The sequence below is a fragment of the Electrona antarctica genome (genome assembly GCF_951216825.1).
Source record: "Electrona antarctica genome assembly, chromosome: 17".
NCBI classification, from domain to species: Eukaryota; Metazoa; Chordata; class Actinopteri; order Myctophiformes; family Myctophidae; genus Electrona; species Electrona antarctica.
The window spans coordinates 20,264,366-20,287,809 of record NC_136798.1 but is presented as its reverse complement, the minus strand read 5'-3'; the positions used below and the strand labels follow the sequence as shown (position 1 = coordinate 20,287,809).

Sequence of the window (23,444 nt, the reverse complement as noted above, 5' to 3'; positions counted from 1 at the left end):
AAGACGCTCGCACACTGAAGGCTCTGATGCTATAGAATAGAAAAAGGGAAAAGAAAATCTGATCTGATTAACTGGCTAGGAGTGGTGGATGGTAACAAAGTAGTCCTATACATACTGTATACTTGAATATACTGTAACTTAATTTAAAGTATTTTACTTTAGTATTTAGTATTTTTAGATACAGTACTTATAACTTCTTTCACTCTTTCAATTGTACTTTTGGCTGTAATACATTTCTATAAAGGGGACAGCAGATCTACAAGCTCACAAAATGTCAATATTTATATTTAAATACAGCAATGCACTGAAAATGTACTTTGTAATTTGCACCTTTTATTAAGTAATGCATATTTTTAAAAGCATGCACGTTTGAATACTATTTAAAGCAAGTAATCCAGTACTTTAACTTGTGTACAGATTTGACTGAGCTACTTGCACTTGTAGTGGAGTAATATTTACCAGGAGTATCTGTACTTTGACTCTGGGATGGTACTTTGTCCACCACGTAGGCTACTGCATGAGCTCAAGCTGGCCATTAACCCTCGCCCCCCAGTTCCTCCAGCTAGCAGCTGGAGTCCACAATTGACCATATTAGTCCTTGGACCGGATGAAATATCGTTGCCACTAAAAGGGATAAGACATACTGTATGTGGTATAATTTCGTTCGTCTGACATTCAGGAGTGATACAATGTGTGATAGCCGTTTCAGAAGGGCAGCTGAATACGATTTTAGGGGTTTCATCTGATTATGCAAAACCATATAATTCATTGTTATCTAAACTCCAAAATGATTCACTTTTATGCACATTTCTGTGTTTGTACCATGGATGGACATGAACAACATCATAATAGAACAACAGCATGCTGAAGTATACTTCTCGTAGCCATACCGGGAAAATCTCTCTCTGAAACAGGGTAGGCCTACTGTACATCTTAAACTTCTGAATTAAACATCATAGAATCATGAGTGATATGTCTTTTTATGGGTTTATGAGGATGTAGAAACCATTTAGACATTACTTTGAAGAGTCAGGAACTCTCAAACTCAAGGTTGTTCCCCAGCACACAACTCAGGTAAGTTCTCTGTTTAGCATTCGAAAAACACATCCCTTGTCCTATCTATCAGAAGCGTGGTACACAAACCGCACACTGTTTGTGGCCTTGTTTGGGAGAGAACCTCTGTGAGTCTGTCACATATTTACAGGATGTGACATTGTGAGTGCCTTTGCTGGTCATGGAAATCTGAATGCACTGAGGTTACTGAAGAAAAACCCAGATTTTCAGGAGACATTCAAACAACTTGGCCAGACTTTGGATGTTTCAACAGAGCTCTTTGACCAAGTGCAGCAGCTCACTTGTAGCTGGTACCTGTCTGGGACCACCTCCAGTGACGTGAACGACATCCGCTACCAGCTTTTCTGTGCCAGGAGAAGGGAGGCTGATTCCAGTCAACTTCCACCATGTAGAGACTGTCTATTTATCCATGTCCAATGTGCCAATACCAGACTCGAATATGGAGATGGTCTCTGCAGACTCACCCATCTGCACCAGATCCCATACAGAGTGGATGGACAACTATTAATGGTGGACAGTTAGCAATTCACTGGATGCACACAGCCTCTGCACCAGATGTAGTCCTTGAGTTTTTGTCCTGTAAATGTCTCAGCAATGGGTTGAGATGCACAGACCTCTGCAAACTCAGAACTGTACAAACCAAGCACCTGAGGAAGAATCAATGCCTACAGTTGAACAGGACAGTTCTGATGAGGAAGAGGTTGCATAGTTCAATATCATTGACTGCCAATGATGTCTATAGACATCATTTCAAATCCAAAGCACAGACCACCATTGACATCTATAGATGTGAATGGCATCATGTGGTGTTGTCAATGTTTACGATAGAGGGCGCTCTTCCGCAACCTGTGAGTTAATGTACAGCTTCAGGATCAAAGGATAACAGGTGAAAACATGATCAAAAGAAGTCCAAGACGGTTTAGTGTAGTATTATGTGACACTGCCACATAAAATGTGTGAAACAATGTATTTCCTGGCCTGGTATCAGTATTGAAGAAAATTAAACATACTGGGGAATAACAGGGGAATATGTTGGTTAAACTAGGGTTGAATATTTAACACTGAAATATAGTGTACGGAGAATACAATATAATGTGTTTTGTGTAGTTGAACCATGGTCATCAATTTTCTGTTGACAAATGACAAGGTTTGATCACAAGGGGAGCTGTGGGGAAATGTGTGTGAGCAATATTTCCAGGAAGCTATAAAAGAACAGGAAGTCAGGCGCCGAGCCTGGGTTCCATTTTGGGCAGTAAGAAGAGGGTTTGGTGTGGTTATGTTTATGCCTCTTTTAAAGGCCAATACTATGCCAATTCAGAAGTGAACGCAAAAAATGCCTGTCTGACCGAAGAACTTTGCTGAGGGAAGGAAAGAAAGTTTGGTAGGGCAGCTTCTGAGGTGTTGAGCTCTGACAAACAATCAGAGCTTGTATAACAAAGGACCCAGCAGATGACTCTGGACTTAAATGTCGGGTGAGGTGGATATATAATTTATTTTTCCCGGTAAGCAATGCATTGTCTTTTTGTTTCCTAACTTTTTTGGACTACCTAATTGAATAAAAGAGGATCTACAACGTTTGGATTACTTTGGATACTTGGATTACTTTTTTGCGCGATTACTTTTGAAATACTTTGACTTTGGGGCACCTTTAAAGGGACATTGTAGGGGAGAATTTAAAGGGAATTGAACCTTTAATTTACGTTTTGAAGGGATTGATTGCTCAAGTGTATGATTTTGGTTTGATCTACCTTTAAAGAATATAAAGATATTGCAATTTCACTTAAAAGGAAATAGTTTACTGAAATATTTACTGTCGCAGGTACAGGACCTTTATTTCTTTATTTTATTTAATATAACATCAGACTGATTGTTATAGTATTATAGGACATTTTGGATCCAAAATGACCTTGACATTGACCTTTGACACTTGACACATGACACTGCACTTGACGTCACCTCATAAATCAACTCGGCAGAAAACCTATACTTTGATGGCAGAATCATCCAAATCGGCCCATTATTTGCTTAGTTATGCCATTCACTTAGCCGCAATTTGCAACGCTAGATTTAGAAAAAGAATCACTGACCTGCACAGAATTTCTTGACAGAAAGTAGCTCATAACATGTCTACGGTGGATTTTTATGAAAAACAAGCTCGGCAGATTGAAAGAGGATAATTCAAGCTTGGACTACAGCTGCAATGTTGGTGAGTTTAACGTTGTTTAAGACAAGCAGATAGCAAACCAAATTGGATGAGTGGGGAGTCAATGGAGGGTATTGCAACTCTAGATTCATCCCATTATAAAACAATCTAGAGTTGCAAATTGCGGCTACCATTCACTATACAATTTTATATCAGATAAAAGGGCCGAAAACAAGTAATCAGCTGCCATTTTGACATTGCTATCAAATCATTTCATAAACTACAGACATGTAGCAATACAAAAATCACATTGTCCTTTTGTCCCTTTTTATGGCAACGATATCCGATAATGAGGCATCTGGTGGGAAGTCTATGATGACCTTCACTTGCATGGAGATTCTGTGTGCAGGAGGATGTTAAACGCACACCATCTTAATAGTGGTGCCAGCTCACGGCAGAAACATCTAAAATGATATGTCTTAAAAAGACAAAAGAGTGGCCGCACACACTGACAGCCAAAGTGACGATTATTTATTAGGATGCAGAGTAGGAACCAACGTTTCGGTAGATGCCTGAAGAAGGCAGTTGCATCTGTCTTTTTAAGACTTATCTTTACAGAGTGTATAGTCCCAACACAAGGACAAACCAATTGATATTCTATCTTACCTACAGTATAGGCCTATTGTGCTATGTGTGGGATCTGCCCTCTCAAGATACACTGACTGCATAGCCCGTCTCCGGACCCCCCGGGTTGAGCTCCTTTGGACCCCTACCACGTAGGGTCCGGTATCACCGGCTTCAAGCGACATGGGATGCAATCTGATTTACCCTGACTTAGCCCTGTGCTGCGCTGTGGGTGTCACGCTGACATATTCCAAACGAAGCATATGAACGCTATAGGAGACAACGAACCATCTGACCCCCCCCCCGCGAACGGCTCAGAAGCCGTTAAGTATTTGTAATGTTTGTACGACCGTTTTGGCAGCTCTCTTCCTTCCTTCCTTGACTTCCTTATTGACATCCTATTGTACCGCCTCCATCACCTGCGACAGAGCGCCGGAACTGGCTATCTGCGCGTTCCTGCCTCTGTCGCAGGTAGCTGCCAAAACGGTCGTACAAACATTAAAAATACTTAACGGCTTCTGAGCCGTTCGCGGGGGGGGTCAGATGGTTCGTTGTCTCCTATAGCGTTCATATGCTTCGTTTGGAATATGTCAGCGTGACACCCACAGCGCAGCACAGGGCTAAGTCAGGGTAAATCAGATTGCATCCCATGTCGCTTGAAGCCGGTGATACCGGACCCTACGTGGTAGGGGTCCAAAGGAGCTCAACCCGGGGGGTCCGGAGACGGGCTAACTGACTGCAGTACATTGGACAAATATATCAAATAGAATTTTGCAGAATTATGTGGAAAAATATGACTGATGAAAAGGCAAAGCACACCAAATGCATGCAGGAAGATTAGATTGAGTTCCAATGATAATTAACTTTAAAAAGATAAACATAAATATTCTGGACACAAGTTCACTTTATTCAATAGCAATTATAACCCAAGAGCTGCCCTCAGTTAAGTGGCACTGCCACTGAGACATGAAACAAATAACCAGACCAGAAACATAAACCCACTCTCAGACCCTCTGCATGCTTGTCAACAACATGCTAGAATTAATTAGATCAACAGCGATCTATTATTATTCATGTAATAAATACACAATACTTGAATGATGGCACAAAGAAATCTAAGCAAAGCACTGCTCAGTATGTCAGCACAAAGGGCAATGACAGGTGCTAGAAATTAAAGAATGCTTGTTTACTTTATTTTGTTGTCACAGTTTAAGAGCCCTACTTACTGCTTGTTGTCAATTTTAGAGCACTCATCAATATGAAAAGCACCTGGCAATATTCTTACTGTCATGCGGCATGCCATTACATTTGGATTCATATGTAGACCCAACGATGCTTCCCTGTAACATTTTTATTTTAATTAATTACTTAATTAATAAAAATTTTCTGTTCTTTTTTCACCTAAACATCATCATTGATGTTCATTGTTTATTCTTGCAATGCCATTGGTCATGATATTTGCATATAAATACCCCCCACACTATTTGGTTTCATTTTACATTCTCAAGTGTTAAAGATCTATACGGGTCCTGGGGTCATAGCCTGGGGTCCATTTGGTTACCAACTCTGCATCATTTATGCTGCATGGGCGGGATCACCTGCATGGAACCTCCCCTAAACCAGTGGTTGTCGGTTGTCCCCGGACCACTGTTTGAGAACCACTCAGACTTTAATATTTACCTTTACTTCATTCAAGCTCAGTCAGAGACGCCATGCATGGTCTGCTAGCGAGTAGCGAATATACACCCCGCTAATTAAGTTTCAATTGTAGATTAGCCAGTTATTTATTACATTAGATATTATTATTGCGCTACATGTCACTTGTCAGTACAACAAAAGTTTGTTGGCTAATGCTAACACGTTAGCTCTGACTGCACCCCATATGGATGGACGAGTTGAACATGGAAGTAAGTAAGTATGTACTTTTTTTTTTACCGCGTGGATATTTATGTTTCTATGAATGTACTGTAGGCCGGTGGTTCTAGAAGTGGGGTCCGGGGACGCCGAGGGCGGTATAGTCGGGGATTCCAGGGAGTCTCCAGATAAACGATGGATAGGAACCATGCAATTAAATTGACCTTATGTTGCTGTAACATCACCAAATGAACCCTTACTACGGGTCCATTTCGTTCCATTTTGTACAATCTCATGGTGGTCTCATGGTGGATATGTTTGAATATTTTTGATGGGGGTCCACGGCCAAATACACATTAATTTAGGGGTCCTTCCCATGGAAAAGTTTGAGAACCACTGATGTAGGCTACAGCAAATTGATTACCTGATAAGTCATGTGATGTTATTTATGGTACAGGACTGATGTATTGCCAACAGGTGTACTGTGGATGTTATTGGCTGTGTGTGTGTCTACATGTGTACATGTATATGGAATAGCCTACATGAAATGCATGTACTATACATACAGTACAGTAATATAACAGCCCTTGGGCTATAATTCTTACTGATGATGAGTTTCAATGATATGCTTTTGTTTTCTATTGCAGTGGTTCCCAAACCTTTTCATGTCAAGGACCCCCAAATGTACACTCATTGACCCCCATTTGAAAAGATATGCCAGGGACCCCCATAAAGAGAAGATTTTGATGGCTCTAGCAGTGATTCTAAACCCGTTTCATTTCAAGGACCCCCAGTTTGACATGCATTAGTCTATGGACCCCCATTTAATGGCATTTCTAATTATGGGATCAATCCCCAGTTTATATTGTAAAATCAAAGTTAAGTGTACAAATGGAACCAACGGTTACAATTTCCATAAGGGTCCATTTGGTTCCAAACTATCATTTAGCTGGGGACCCCCTGGAACTCCCTTAAGGACCCCTGGGGGTCCCCGGACCCCACTTTGGGAACCACTGTTCTATTGCACCTTTCCATAGTTAGTTGGCGAGCCTACAATCCTAGATACTGTAGTTAGAAAGATGGATATAGAAAATTTCTCTTCAATGAGCCCAGCTTTGAGGGTTTGTGTGAACACAAACATTGGCTGATGATTGGCTGATCACCCCACCATAGCGATGATTTGATTGGCTGAGGAAAGTACATATTGAAGATAAAAGTGAGTGCAGAAAAGTGAAGATGCCAAAAGTGATTGGAATTACATTTGTGAGGATTTGATTGGCTGGGCACGGAATGTGATGTATGATGATGTATGATGATAAGAGCGCCCCTCACTTACTTACTATTCCGACACTTCTTATTGATGTTGTTGAGTAGCTCTGGTCCATAGCATTAGTACTATTGTCCAGAGCTAGTTGTTGAGTATAATAAACTATCTAATCTACACAGAGTAGGCCATAGGGTGTAAATGGACATTTCACATTTCACAAAAAGAATAATGAAAAAAGTAATCGAAAAATCATGGCCCCCTCACACATTAGAAGGGGCCGTGATTTTAAGCCATAATCACCTGTTGGAATACCTTCTTAGACACGAAACACTCACGTCAAAGTAGATTTACCATTTATTGCAACAAATGGAATACAGTTCAAATTTGCGTTAATTCCTTTCTTGCCATCTACACTTATAAACGTAGCTAGGCTATTGGGACCTATTTATGCCAACTACGCTTATGCGTAGACAACCATTTAATCCATATATGAAATCCATATGTGCCAACCGTTTGTTTACCTTTTAGCATTGCTCCGGGTAGTATAGCCCTCCTCCGTCACCAGCAGCGATGCGATTTCTAAATCCAGCTCCGTTGAGCCTCCATTATAACCCGATTTTCAAAGCGCAGTAAGACGAGCAGGGGTGAAGTGAATGCAAGCCGTATTTAAAGGATAGAGCACCGAAGTCTGACGTCACTTTCAGTAGAGGGCGTTAGTCACCAGGTTCATGTATTTTTGAGTGGTGAAAACCACTCCTACAACTGGCTTTGTTAGTGCAGAAAAAATGAGCATGGTTGCTATGTTCACCCTGTTCACCCGGGTGTGATTTCTACAACTGGCTTTGTTAGTGCAGAAAAAATGAGCATGGTTGCTATGTTCACCCTGTTCACCCGGGTGTGATTTCATTACGTCAGACATGATTTAATTACGTCAGACAGGCTATATTACACCACTCAGTTCACACGGGTGTGATTTTTTTATTTGCATTGTAATCTCCATAGGGGGATTTTAAATGTTTCTTTTTGTGGCTTTCGCCTTTTATTTAATTGTTTTCATGGAGGGACAGACAGTAGGCTGACAGGAAATGGGGAGAGAGATGGGGGGAAGACATGCAGTAAAGGCCGTCGGGATCGGGAGTCGAACCCGCGGCACACTGCCAGACTGGATTACCAGCCAAGGTGCCTGGACCACTGGCCCAGGCCCATAGGGGGATTTTAGGTCGCTTCATATAAGAACTGTGTTTGAAAAATAAACCGACCACCCCGGCCTTTCTGTCAGGGGAGTGGCTGTGCGTCGTTAAGCATTTCCATTCATATTTGATACAGCCAGTTTCTGGAGAAAATGGAATTAATGTGGCCGCAAAAGCCTTGAAACTACATATGAAGGCAATGTCGCTGCTAATATACATCATGCCCAGCTGTCAACACATTGCGTTCCTGAGATTCCTCGTTGACGTAAGCTCAGCTGGTGGTGACTCGACTCGTACTAACCACGAAACATTAAATATCAATAAAATTAAAATAAACGTAATTAACATTCCGTTTCTGTTGTGCGACGGGCAGATGCAGCCACCCGCCTACCTGGAAATGTAGTCTCTGGGTTGTTTGGCTCGTTTCTAACGCTTATTTTGTTACTCTTTGGGTATATTTGTACATTTCCACCTTCAGTCGATGCTTCATATCCATATGAGTGAAAAGGCCGGGGTGATCGGTTTATTTTTCAAACACAGTTCTTATATGAGGCCATCTAAAATCCCCTATGGAGATTACAATGCAAATAAAAAGTACATGAACCTGGGGACTGACGCCCTCTACTGACAGTGACGTCAGGACTTCGGTGCTCTATGCTTGAGTGTGAATTAGATTGGAGTATGCATTTGTGACATAATGATCAGCTGAGATGTGAATGAAAATAGGAATAACTGACGCTGACTACAGCTTTGGGATGCGACTCATGTGTCCCTGTATAAACTAACACTGTTTCAACCAAAATGTCTGTTAAAACTATACTTTAATCATATCCTTCGTTGATATCTTCATCTTCTACACCGGTGGTTCTTAACCCTTAGAAGGTGAAAGACGCCAATTGGCGTCTTCATCAGAATTCCGTAAATGATCAATGACGCCAATTGGCGTCTTCACAGTTTTTGATGAATCTAAACATATTAATATGCTCCGAAGCGCTGTTTAAATTCCTGAGCTTATATTCCAACTACATTACCCAGAAAACCCGTGTCATGTGACACACGTGTACGTGTTGCCATTGGAAGCTGGTCCCACCCCCTGTAAACAGTGGGGGCAGAGGGAGTCTTCATAGTTTTCATTGTTTTGCCTGTTTTGCCGTCTCGCCCGAGCGATTTTCTAGCAGAAAAAGTTGAAAGCAGTACTATTTATTTGAGCGAGTTTTGTGGTAGTAGTATTGATCCATACGCGTCCCAGTCGCCTTCTCCAGGCGGAGTAGCCCTGGTCCAGTGCTTACAGCGAGACTCGCTGCTCCCTCCCTCCTTTTTTCATTGTCTCCCCATCGTCGTCCGATGAGCTATACCGGGAAACCATTGAAGAAGACGATCAACCCGGAATGTTTTGAGGTAATCTTATTGTAGAAAATGCCCTTCTATAGTGATCAGAAATCATAAGATGATCGCTACAAATAGATGCTTGGATAATTACTACTACTAGTCAGATCATGACGCCAGAATGACTCACCACGATGGCCCCCAGCCATTAGCCAGCACCAAAGGTGCTGGCTAATGGTGTTGGTCGGTGCATTGGTGCTGGATAATGGCTGGAGGGGGGGTTGGTGTCGATCGGTTGGTTGGTGCAGTACAAATGTATCGTAGCAGGCATGCACGCATGGCAGTACAAGTATTTTATATTGTAGCGTGCCTTATAGGCGATCTGATCTTTAGAGTAATGTTCGCTCCTTTTATTTACTGTCTACAAAGACGGAGAACAAACATGCATCGTTTACTGAAGCAACGCGTGGTTATCATGACCTTGCTACAAGGATCGGAGGGGGGACGGGGAGTGAAGCTAACAGTAGCGTATTATATAAGATCTGTATGACGTTTCATTGACGTCTGAGCTTGCATGATAATTGCATTCATTGTATATTGTGTACAATCATGATTGTACATTGTTTAGTGTGTCTCCGTGTGATGATGATGATGACGATGATGTCAGATAGCCTACGTCCCCCCCCCCCCCCAACTGGCTATTGGCCGGGCTGACTACAGCTAAATGTTTATTTTTATATATTTAGAACTGGCATCAGATGAGGAGGAGGAGGAGGATGATGATGATGATGATGATGATGAAGACGAAGAGTCAAGACTGCGATGGAGTTCTCCGACACTGAACCGGATGCATTCATTCATTTCAGTTGTTGTTTTTTTTTAAATTTAGCCTACACACACACACACACCGTCAAGAACAACTGGAATGCAGTGGTTTGGGGACACTGGGGAGTTTGGGGACAACTGTTTTGTATGTAGGCCTATTTATTTTCTGTAATATTTATTATAATTGTATTATGTTAGTAGTCATAAAAAATAAAAGACAATCTTTTACAATGAGTTAGACCTGTCATGGCTATTTTGTTCACTATTCTGAGGTTTATGGTTTGACTAAGCGAGTTTCAACTGTGATTTACTCTGTAACGGTAGATGGTAAGAACCCAATATTTTGTTATAATACAGTATACATTCAAGTCTATATTTTGATACATATCATGGGCACAAAGTCATATCAAAACAATGTCCTTGGATGTGTTTTTTATCAAAACTGTTTCTTCACAACAGGTTTTTGAGATACATGCATGAATAGACACGGTACTGGTAAGACTATGTAAACATGGTATATATCAAAATGTGCGTTAGAATGTCTAATTTTACCCCAAAAAAGAATTGAGTTTATATGATGTTCCATTTCAGAGCTAGGGGGACGTTTAGCTGGATAGGTCAGATTGATCATGACTGACCATGCTATTTATAGATGGCAAAATATCTACAGTGGTACATGTGAGAAACTTTTTATTTTATTTTAATTGAACTAGACAACTCACCCTTTAAAATGAGATATTGCATGGCTATGTACGCCCAGCAGAAAAAAAGTTATTTAGAAAATAAAACTTCAACCGGGCATAACTTTTTTTGTTGTCCTAGAAACACTACCCAGTGTAAATGCAGGCTCTTTTAAATGGCTTCCAACACAAAAACTAAACATTTTATCAACTCAGTTCATTTTTTTCCTGGAAGCAGACAAGCCAAGCTTTCTCTGAAGGTCTTTCGTTGTCACACATTCACAACAGAGAATTTTCAATAAATCATTCAAAAACGCCATTCTGCCATAGAGAAGTCTAAAAACTATATAGAAATCCTTGAAACTCTCAAAGAGTTAAACTCTTCTTTTTTTTATTTTATTCAAGGATCCCCCACATAACCCTCAGTTACAAACTTGTAAGCCAAGGTCCTATTTGGAATCCCACAAGGAACTGCAAGCAAGAGTTCCTTTATCCGCTCACTGTTCTATTCATTATGTGGATTGATTGGTTTGAACATAAAGGAGTAGGTGTCGCACGACTCGTAGACACGACGTTCTGAAGGAGGCATTTTTTTGCCGAAATGTTGGTAATCTTATAATAACGTTTTCTTTGCATCGTGACTGAGTTGTGCAACCTCTCCTCCTTTCTGTTCAAGTTTGTCTCCCATGGTCAGCACCTCCCCCACTTTTGGCATGCGCTCCTACCTTTTTGTTTGTGTGGATTGATTAGTTGACAGTAAACCTGCACCCCTTCTTTCAGATGCCCGAGGTGCCGAGTGGCTCTCAAAGAGACATTGGCTATCTGTGGCCGTGGCTGTAATAAGGAGCAGGCCCACGGGGAAGAGTGGTAGGCAGCATGCGGAGGCTCTGGCCTGCCGGCTGAGGGACCAACATGACGACTGGAAGAACAAGGCCCACGGGCTCCAGGAGGAGGTCCTTCGACTGCGTCAGGAGCTGCTCCTCTCCAGGCTTGCGTCCCAACCAAAGAGCACAGTGGCAGGTGGGTGGGTGCCTTTAATACCCATTAAGACCTGAGACCAGATCAGTGATGCCAGTGCCAATAGCCTGCATCCTGCAACCACAACTAAACCCCAAACCACACCAACAGGTTGAGACGTTCATCCCAGCAGTGTGGTCCCCTACGTAGGGCACCATCACAAAAAACATGCAGTAATCCTTGTCTCTAAACTACCTCCCCCTGGCCAGTGGGGGCACCTGATGGATGGGGAAGTAACTGGTTGGAATAACGTGCTCCTTCGACGCGCTACATCCAACCAGGGAAACTCCCCCCTGTTAGGTGAAAAAAAGCGGCTTGGACTCTTCATGCATAGAAGGAAGTAATAATGAGGTCAGTCCGTTGTTCTCCCCGGGTTGGCAGAGGGAGTGTAGAGCCCGGTATTTCATTAGATGATTGACACTGGGTGAAAAAATGGGTCACAAAATCATGGGATAAAAAATAAATATATATATTACACTCTTCTGTACAGAGTGTATTTAGCGTACAGAGAAATAAAACTGACAGTACTGACAGTGTTTTGTTTTCAGCAGCAGCATTTTCAAAACAGCCGTTGTTGATAAGTCTGCACTGATATGAATAATATATTTGGTTGCCTACTCTACTGAAGATACAGGCTACATTCTGAATACAAATCTATAATAGGTTACCTTCATAAAAATGGATACTTCACTGTAGCACAGAATTACAGGTTTCCAAAAGTATAATCAGCTAAGAGGTCCCATGTGTGAGAGGTCTGAAAAAGATCTGCTTGGGCTCGAAACGTCATCAGTGGTGGAAAAAGTAGTCTTCGAAATCGGCATCCAGGGAATGTGTGCACAGTTTTGTAGCAACCGGGCCAACGGTGCCGGAGATTAGCTGGTAACAGACGGAAGGACGGACGGAAGTGGGCGAAAACATAGCCTTCACCATGCTATCGCCTGGCGGAGACAACAATTAAAATGTTCTTAGATCGGGGACCCGGAGTTAAAAATCGTAACAAACGGGGATCCATGGCTTAATGCATATATGAAATGAACTAGACATATCCTCGGTAAAGGAGAGGAATAGCTCAGCTACAGCACACCTGCACGCATGGACAGTTCTGAGATCCAGCTCCCTTAAATCAGTAAATATGAGTGTTGGGGTGTTGGGGTAGGGTCGCGGCCAACAAACCTCAGGACAGACCTCATGGACATTGTTTCTCATTTCGCTGTTGTCTGATTGAAACACATTTTAATCACTCTTTGATGATCCCGTCGCTGTAGGAACAGATTGTGCAGCTGGTGCGTGTTTGTGGCGTAGACAGAGCGAGGTAGATTGAGTGAGAGAGAGCGCTATGTTCAGAGATGTTTGCTTGTTGTTGAAAGAGAGAAAGAAAGAGAGAAACAGAAAGCAAACTCCACTTGCATATTTGTTTTTACTTGCCCCGTGCAGACAACAATTAGTGTCGGCACCTGAAATGTACAGTAGTACCCATCCTTTAAGGTATTTCTTGTCACATGAAATTTGTATATTGAATTTACCCATCCTAACTATTAGGAGCAGTGGGCGCTATTAATACAGCATCCGGGGAGCACTTAGAGGTTAAGTGTCTAGGACATAGTGGGCAGGCCTCTTATCTCTCTACCCATTCAGGCCACCTCAAATGACCTGATGTACTTGAATATTTCTGCCAAGGTATTCGCACAAAACCAGGCTAAGGTCTCCCAAATGGGCCATGAATAATTCAAGACCTGTACAGTCTGTGGGGTGGGCGTATGTGTGTACACACACACACACACACACACACACACACACACACACACACACACACACTAGCAGAGAACACTTTATGCTAATGCAGGAGAGGGCTGTAATGTGTACTGCACAGGGTGCTTATTCCATAGAGTAATAAAAGGATAGAGACCGAGAGCGACAGCCCCCCCGCTATACATTTCAATAGCAGTTGCTCAGTGGCGCTTTGAAGCACCCAGAAGACTGCCGGAAGTACAATTATAACGCAATGGCTCGAGTGAGCGGAAGTTAAGCCCGGACCTCAAATTTGAGGTCCGGAATGACGCACGTTATGCACATGAACGTCCGTCCACCTCCATGAACGTGCTGCAGTTCCACTTTTTGCCAGTAGGTAGTGGCAGCTTCTACGTTGGATAGCCTTACTGGGCTTGGCATATCCCCATCACCGTTTGGGGGTTAATTTACAGCATACCCGGGACCCAGCTTTCTGCTGAGCTTGCAATACACTGGTTGAAACTGTGCAATAGTGATGCTGCTATTTGGTCACACTTGCTTTATGGTTGAGTCCATTTTAGTCATATAGTTATTTGAATAACTATTCAAAAACTATGTTTTAGTGTTAGTCTAGTTTTTGTTGACTAAATCTACAGTTGATTTTGTTGACTGAAATGTATTTTGGGGGGCCCTGAAGGCGTCATAATGGCTGATTTTACACTTGGTTGCGTGCTGAAAATAGCCGATCTACAACTTGTGGATCGGCTATTTTCAGCATGCATAAAATGACTTGTCTTTTAGTTCTATTGGATCTCTACTTTTTTTGTCATAGTTTTAGTGGACAAAATCAACACTAGGTGAGGGTGGACTGAAGAGAGTTTGTATTTGGTCAGACTTGCTTTATGGGTGAGGGTCGACTGAAGAGTTTTGAGACTGGGGCAGGCCTGGGTGAAACTAGGCTACACAGCATAGTTATAAACATTTATTTTGGTATTTTAAGGAAGGGTCTATAATGCATTGGAAGTGCATTTATAATGGATTATAATGCGCTTAAAAGTTTATTTTCTCAACAACAGCTGCCGGAAAATGCACTCGCTGTCTCTCCCGGTTATTGGGGGAAATGGAATGTCTGTACCAAGCGCATGGCTGTCTGTAGTTCTCTGTACCAAGCGCATGGCTGTCTGTACCAAGCGCATGTCTGTCTGTACCAAGCGCATGTCTGTCTGTACCAAGCACATGTCTGTCTTGGTTGAGTCTCTCAAGTTTCTCATGTACTCCAGTTCTCTAGGTAAAATAAGAATTAATCTTATGGGGCAGTACAAGATAAGACATACTTATTGTCCAATGTCTCGCGAGGGAAATTTGACTTGGTCACACACAACAACACACTTGCCAACAACATCACAATGCACATACACACATTCATTGATCTCCTACATACACTTGTTCCATGATAATATTTATTAAAAAAATAAAAGATAAGATAAGAGTAACTACAATGAATTGGACAGCCAACTAGTGCTGCGCGATTCTTCACAAAATGAGATTGCATAGGTGTCTGAATCTAGGTCTCGATCTTTTTTCGATTCGTTTTTTTTATCTTGCCCATTTTGATCAAGTATGGGACAAAACATTGGTAATCCGTGTTCTAGGACCCTCCAAAATTGGGATCGCTTGGGCTCTTCTAGTAACAACCCAATTGGTCACGAGTACACTGTTTTGAAGTTGGTTTTAATTTAGTCAATTAGCTAACAGCAGGGCTCAGGTTCCAAAATGTGTCATTGGTATAACGGAGAGAGGATTACTCATTGTGTCTGCTGTGGAGGCTAATTGGCTCACCATTCTCGGCATGGTGAACAAGCTGTTTTTCCAGCAACAAGTGGAATTTTTGCTAATCTAACGAGACCAGGCATTGTTTGACCAGCTTTGAAAAGAGGGTATTTAAAAATACGTGAAGCCAATGTCGAAATTGCATTATTGAATGTTAACTGGGTTTTTTCTGCGGGGTATAATTGGATGACTTGTAATGGCAATTCGTATTGCCTGAAATGAGGTTGTCCCAATGCTTGGGGATTGGGACTGATTCAATTTCTATCCTGACTTAACCTATCACTCTGTGGTGTTTGTTTACTGGCATCTTTTCTTTTTAATTAGTTGCCGAGTGGAAATTTGGAGTGAGTTGAAATTTGGCATAATTACATTATAATTTGGACACGCTGTATTTTTACACAATCTAATCACCCATGACGCTTCATTATGTTGTGCGTTCTAGCGGCATTAGGTAACAGTCTCCAACTTGATTAGATAACATTGCACTTTTTTATTATAATGCATCACAGCCGACCATTGCTGACTGGATAGAGAAGCTGCCTGGGAAACAGACGTTTTACGGCAACTTTAAAATTACTTACTATACCTTGAAATACAAAGGTGAGCTTGTGACGTGATGAGACATTAATTTTATTCAACAGGGATCCTAGAGGAAAAACACCCTTCTAGCATGAAAGGTGACCGTCTGCAGAACACAATATGTGACATACTGTACATATTGTACTAAAAAGAGGAGGACATAGACAGAGAACAGTGGTTCCCAAACTTTTCAGATCGAGACCCAAAAGAGAGAGACGTTTGCTCGGGACCCAAACTAAAAGCTTGCAACGCGTTGTGTGCTTGTAGTGCTATTTTCACTACTTCTTAAACATTTGTTTTCTAATTTATGGGATTTTTTTATTTGTATTTTACTTATTCATGAAAGGCATTGAATTTGTTTTTAGTTAATGACATTTATGTGTTTTTTGGGGGAATGTTAGAGAAGCACACTCTACAAATGTCTGATTCCAATCTCTACAGTTCTTGAAATAACAGTCTGATCAAAGGTGTGAGCTGGGTGCAGGTAAAGCTCAACAAAATCACTGCAGTCCTTTATCAGTGTAGTTGGCAGGATTTCTCTTTGATGTTGCTTTGCCAAATTTATTGCCATGCTTTCTTTTTTTTTATCTGCGCTTGGCACCTCACTACACTTATTTATTCAGGGATCGTTTTTTTGACAACTTTAGTTGTCACTGTACAATATTTTAAAACAGTTGTCATGTTGCACACATTCTTACAATTGCTGTTATTTGCTCCACCTGCGTTGAAAACAATGTATTTTCAAACTCCAGCTTGTCACACTCTTGTCATGCTCGAGTGCTGTTTTCTGCCCCCTCAATGGCGCAAAGTTCTCTGTCGTACTTCAATGGCTCTGCACAATGAAGTGGAGAGACCTACTTGGCATTATTAAATCCATTATTGGCCTGGAGAAAGTTTACAGCCTCCTCCTCCATCTCCGAACACTGGCACGGCTATCGAGTTAGCCATGTGCTATCTGGTGTTTACCAGACAGGAACTGAGAGGGTTTTCTCGTCAGCGAAAAGTTGACACGCATGTTGATCTTCCTTAATAAAAAAAAAGGCTTATCCCAAGCGGCCAGTGGCTTTATAGGTAGCTAGGTTGCTCAGATCTGGACTGGACATGACAGCATTGTATTTATTTATGTTTTGGAGTTAGCGGACCCCATATAGCTATACTAGGTAGACAGGCAGATGCATGCATGCATGCTTTAATTATGTATACATGCATATTACATTTGGGGTATTAAAAAAAAAGAAAAGGGGGAAAAAAAATCAACAACCGTTAATTAACCGGATAATTCTATCGGCTACCCGGCTGGGAAATTATCCATTACCAACATCCCTAATATATATATCGTATCGTGGCCGTATCTATCGTGCGGTTGCAGGCAATACCCACCACTACACCATGCCCAATACCCACCACTACACCATGCCCAATGTGTGTTTTTAAAAACATTCTCCACATTCCTCCCAACATGTGACGACGCCACTACCTTCTTAGACCTATTCTCTCAGGACCTGATGTCTGCGCCTGACTCGGGCTGCGTTACAGAGAATGACATCGACCCGCCCCATCCCAGTGGGACGACCCCCCCTCTGCCCCCCTCTGTCACCACCGGAAATCGACGACCAGAGCTGGCCGCCTCAGGCCCTGCTGCGGCGTCACTGCTGGCGTTCTCTGCCTCCACCGCTCCGGGAGGAAGCCATCATCATCCTCGGGGCAAAGAGGCCATGCTCGTCCACATGCAGTTCCTCCAGAGCATGTGTGGCCTCCGCAAGGCAGTGACGGACAGTGAGGACCGTTGTGGTCCAGGTGTTGCGTGGCTCAGTCCGGATGGCGACACATCGGTGATGGGAGAGACCGTCTGCCGACTGCTGGAGTCCGTAGTGGTGGCGTGCGAGGGGCACGGTACCCGAGCCCGAGCCCTGCCTCCCAGCTCCATGCTCCAGCAGGTATAGAGCAGTGGTTTTCAACCCTTTTCATATCAAAGCCCATTATTTAATCTGCATTTGAGCCATGGACCACTATTTGATGACATTTAGACTCTCACACCCAAAACTAAAGAATATTTTGTTGTCGTTGGATATGTTTTTGTCCATAGGGGGCACGGTGGCACAGTCGGTAGTGCTTTCGCCTCACAGCTAGAAGGTCCTGGGTTCGATTCCCGCTGGGGACGCTGTGGGCTGGGGGTGTTTGCATGTTCTCCCCGTGTCCCCTAGGGTAGGTACCCTCACAAAAAAACATGCAGTAATCCTGGTCTCTAAACTACCTCCCCCTGGCCATATATATATATATATATATATATATATATATATATATATATATATATATATATATATAATTATTATTTTTATACATTTCAAAACTTGAAATGAGACATTCAGCATAATGTGTACTTTTTTACTTTTGGTACTTTTCAAATTCCAGGACTTTTTCTTGTAATGGAGTACTTCTATGTTGCAGTATTGATACTTTTACCTAAAGTAAAACATTTGAGTACTTTTTCCACCACTGTCCAGGCATGCCGGGTGGTAGCTACTGCTGTGGATCTCTGGGCGTCTGGGAAGCTTCCGCTACCTGAGAAGCTGCTGAGCTGCGTAGAGGAGTCACTGAAACAGCTGATTGGGACGCTGCTGAACCATGATGGACTCAACAGGGTGAGTAGAGAACACAGACATGAGTTACTGTATGCATGTATGTTTATGTATTCAGTCAGGGAAGACCATTGACAGAGGTGGAAAAAAGTACTCGATGTCTAATTCAGTAATAGAATGAATGCAGTACTAATGCTTTTATATTACAAATTAAATGCAATTTGTAATTTGTACTTTTGAATACTTTTACACCTTTGAAAGCATGTACTTTTTATTATTTCAGTATTTTTTAGTACTTTCTTTCAGTACTTTTAAGTAACTCCGGTACTTAACTCAAATACAAAATTGACTGTGCAACTTCTTCTTATTTTCTTCTTATTTTTACATTAGTTATTTGACTTGTAATATTTGACTAGGAATATCAATACTTATCTAAGCTCAAGTTGGGCATTGGATATTTTGTCCAACACTCATTTTGTATGCCGTGCCACCTCTAGATTTAATGTATCGTTTATATTCGGCAGCACAGAAGCACTGCTAACAGAATCTAAAAACCTCAGAAACTCAATTCATCATCTGCCAAAACAAACAAATCGAGGGCAGGGGCATTAAAGTTGTATTAATCTCATGTTAGAGTTCCCAGCAAGTTGTTATTAATAACTGGAGTGAGGACAGACATAATGGTCATAATAACCATAGATATTAATAACTGGAGTGAGGACAGACATAATGGGCATAAACTTTCAAGGTCACCATTTCCATAATGCAATACACCCAATGAAAATGAGCAAATTATGATGGTTAGAAGAGATGTTGGAGGAATTACATCAAATAGGAAGATTTCTTTGTCCGCTTGTTTTTATCAGAAGCAATAATTTGGGCTTAAATTGGGATACAAGAGCGTGCGGGGGGGGGGGGGGGGGGGGCTCTGCAATTTTAGGGTGACAATGTGACAAAGTTACAGTGATTACTTCTGTTATCTGTGTAATATAGAGTCGCAGTCCCGCCCCCGACGAGTGGCCCAGAAGAGAATTTCACATTCATCTTTTTCCCATAGAAGTTTCGGGTGGTATTTATTTAAAGACCTGTAAAGGCTCATTCATAGTCTGGATTTTCGGTGACCACCGAACTACAACGTCACAAGCCGCGGTGAAGAGCAAACCACCGCCACCGCCACCGCCCCAGCCCTTCTCTCTGTTTTTACTCACCACCGCTCAACGTTATTTCAGCTCCGGTGGTCACTCTTCATATGACCACCGCGCTCAGACTGTAGGTGCGCCACCCGATTTACAACATATCAGGATCAGGAGATGGGTCGCACACATCAAGACTGTGGTTCAAAAAGTTTTATTTCAAACCATATGACAAACGTTTCGGCTATCCAGCCTTCATCAGCTCCGGTGGTCACCTCACCACCGGAGCAGTGGTCACCTCACCACCGAAAATCCAGACTATGAATGAGCCTTAAGCCTCGGTCAAAGCCAACTCAGATGGTGACAACTCATGACAATAAACAAACTCTTCATCTCTGGCTACCAGTGTAGATTTTCGTCTTACACAAACATTAAATTCCCATTGACAATGAATGGAGAATTTTAGGTCATAGTGTCTGAGCAAATCGGCTTAGCGTCTATTTGATGATGTACGATGATAAGAGCGCCCGTCACTTCAAACAGGTGTGATTTGTTTTTTATTTGACTCTTGAAAAGTAACAGTTTTGGTCATACTGTATGAGGTCTCCACTCTGCAATATTTGAAAGAAATATTTTTCAGACAGATTTCTCAGACGGCTTGCATAGTACGGTATTCTGGTGTCTGTGTCTGTCTGACTCTTCTGCCTTGGGGCAGAGCTTTCATTCCATTTCGTCTGAACAAATTCTAAGCACTAGCAATCCTAAAAAATCAAAACGAAAAAGAACCAAGTTCAGTACAAATAAAATAAGTATAGAGATTCTGTGAATGCAAATATTCTTCAGAAATGTCACAAATAATTAATTTGTAATTTGTTGCATCTCTAGAAAATCCATTGAATCCACATTCTTTTGAAGGACAACATTCTTTATATTATGACACTGCTCCCGATGTGCAGATTAGTTCCTTGCATGGTTTCCTCTGCCATTGGTGTATGAATGTGTGTGTGAATGGGTGAATGTATCAATGTAATGCACAATCCATGTAAAGCGCTTTGGATAAAAAAAACGCTATATAAATTTACCATTTAGTCAACAAGCCATAAATAAGGGTTTCTCCAGTTGTCAATTCAAGGTACTATTGTCTGCCACAATCCTGTACCACAGTGGTTCCAAAACCTTTTAGCTCGAATAGAGCGTTTGACCGTGATCCAAACTAGTGAAAATAGCTCTTTTTTGCCATCTTTATTGCAGATATGCACAGATCACTGTGTGGGCTTTAAATTAGTGTGTGTGGGCCGTACACTCCAGTCTAGGAATGTGCACTTGACCTGATGTCCCTGTTCAGAGCACTCGCATGACATTAATAACGAGTAGGCTTACTCGGTATCACACGGCTAAACCAGGGTGTGCGCCCCCCTCAAAAGCCATCAAATGTATTGCAATTAACACAGGCATTCTATCGTATGTCCTTTTCACACGGAAATGAAATTCAGGCAGAGATGCTGTATCATATGATTATGGACTGACACTAAAGTGACATTGGTTAGTTGATGTCTAACTAACTGGTTATATTTAGTTACACACAAGTAATGAATGCTAATGAAATGAAATTCAGGCAAATACTGTATATGATTATGGAGATGGAAAAAGTTAAACTAAAGTGAAATTGATTACTTTATTGTGTGTAAGTAACTAACTTTAGTTAGTTACACACATCTTTTCCCATTTTGGTAATTAACGCTAATGTATTCAGACATATAATGTATTCCAAAAATCATGGACGAGAGGCGAGTGCGGAAACAATTGGCAATTAGTCCCGCATTGGAAAATGCCATCTCCTCTGGGACAGATGTTGCAGGGAATTGAGAGGTACTGCATGGTCTCTGTAAGTGGAGGAAAGTAACATTTACTTAAATACTGTACTTAAGTACAGTTTGACTGCTTTTTCCACCACTGGTCTCAGTACACGGGGAGGTTTTCCTTGACCAGTGGAGTAGAGAGTTGTTGTCAGGTGTAGTGATGCATGGGGTCGCTCAGGTTCAGTCTTTGGTGGTCAGCCATGTGTTCACTGTAAAACCACTGCTGAAATGATGGATCGATCGCTACGGTGCTTATGATGTGGGACTGTGTGGGCCCAAAAAAACCCAACAAAAAACATGCTTCCATCAGTGCTTTATTCAGGGACTCCGACGGTACTTTCTCCTTGATCATTCATCAGGGCAAGTCCTGTTCTTGCCCTGATGAAGACTGTGAGGTCCCTTAAAAAGGAGAAAGGAAATGGAACACCTATAAACATCACAATACCCCCCTCCCCCCATTTTTCATATATTTTTCCCCCTGTGTCTATATTTTTAAGTGGTGCAACCACTTCCTTAAGTGAGTATGTGTGTGGGTGCCTGCCTGCCTGGGTGGCTGGGTGCGTCTGAGCACGGAAACAGCATGGTTGTTTTTCACCACCGGTGCGCAACCTAACACACACACAAACACACGCACATATTAACTGTATATATGGTGATTTTGGGTGTGCCAGTATAGTACAGTAGAGGGTACAGTAGAGGGACCCCCACACGGTAACTCTGTCATTTCTCAACCGTTTCGGACGCGGGGCGGCTCGCCGGAATCGGGCCGGCACCCTGGGTGTGTTCATGTGGGTCTGGAACTCCCCCCCCCCCCCCCCCCCCCCCCCCCCGGGGACCCCCACACGGAGTTGCACCACTTACTTCACACGGGTGTGATTTTTGTCTACTTGTATTAAATGCACCTTACACTTTCAAGACGTTTTTAATCTCCTGTGAATACCCAGCTGGCCTCTGTGTTTTTCATTAGTATTGTCAACATGTCTTTATTAATATTGCTCCCCGCTCCCGTCCCCCTTATCCTTGCCGTGACCTCAAAACTTTGATGATTTGTTCTCCACTGTGCAACTTTTGTTATTCTATCTTCTGTACCCTCTGCCTTCCTTGGTCTCATGAAACCTTTATATTTCACGTCACTTTTTAGGAATTTACTTATCTGTCACATAACAATTGAAAGCATGTTGGATATTACAGAGAACATGTATTCTCTTCCGCTACCTAATCTATTTTTTTTTCTCTCATTCAATTTTTTATTTGTTTTCTGAACAAGGACAGCATAATCATTTTACAGTGTACAAAATTGAACTCAAAACACTCACTCACGCACGCACGCACGCACGCACGCGCGCGCACACACACACACACAAAACCCCCTCCCTCCCCCCCATCCTATTCACAGAATAATCAACCCACAACACATCCATTACATCACCGGGTCAGTAATTCTTTCAGGTCTGATATTAGGTCTGTCCACATTGAAATTGTGCCCTCCTGGGCCTGATTAATCCTTGCCGACGACAATTCCAGATAAGCAATGTCCAGAAAGCTTCGCAGCCAATGAGTTTTTGAAACATGTGGGGGATTCCAGCGTTGGGCTATGATCTTTTTGGCTGCCGTAAGCCCAGCCAACCAGACCTTCCGTGTCTTTGCCGTAAGAGGCAACATAGAATCATCGTTCAACAGATGTACATATGGATCCATCGGAAATTGTACTCCCAACAGATCTGACAAAGTCCTTG

The 23,444-nt window shown here is 42.2% G+C and overlaps 1 protein-coding gene across 3 annotated transcripts in view; it reads left to right on the top strand.

The window, feature by feature from the left end:
• The first annotated feature begins 2,404 nt into the window (after window positions 1-2,404).
• Window positions 2,405-23,444, top strand: part of mei4 (meiosis-specific, MEI4 homolog) — a 116,293-nt gene continuing 95,253 nt past the window's right edge. The window contains exons 1-4 of one of the 3 annotated variants that reach the window (XM_079526265.1): window positions 2,405-2,546; window positions 11,764-12,003; window positions 17,623-18,074; window positions 18,642-18,779. In XM_079526265.1, the coding sequence (XP_079382391.1) occupies window positions 2,540-2,546; window positions 11,764-12,003; window positions 17,623-18,074; window positions 18,642-18,779 (837 nt within the window). In that variant the 5' untranslated portion in view covers window positions 2,405-2,539. Of the gene's footprint in view, window positions 2,547-5,475; window positions 5,753-11,763; window positions 12,004-17,622; window positions 18,075-18,641; window positions 18,780-23,444 lie in introns of those variants that run through there. The other 2 variants (XM_079526264.1, XM_079526263.1) reach the window with 2 other exon arrangements.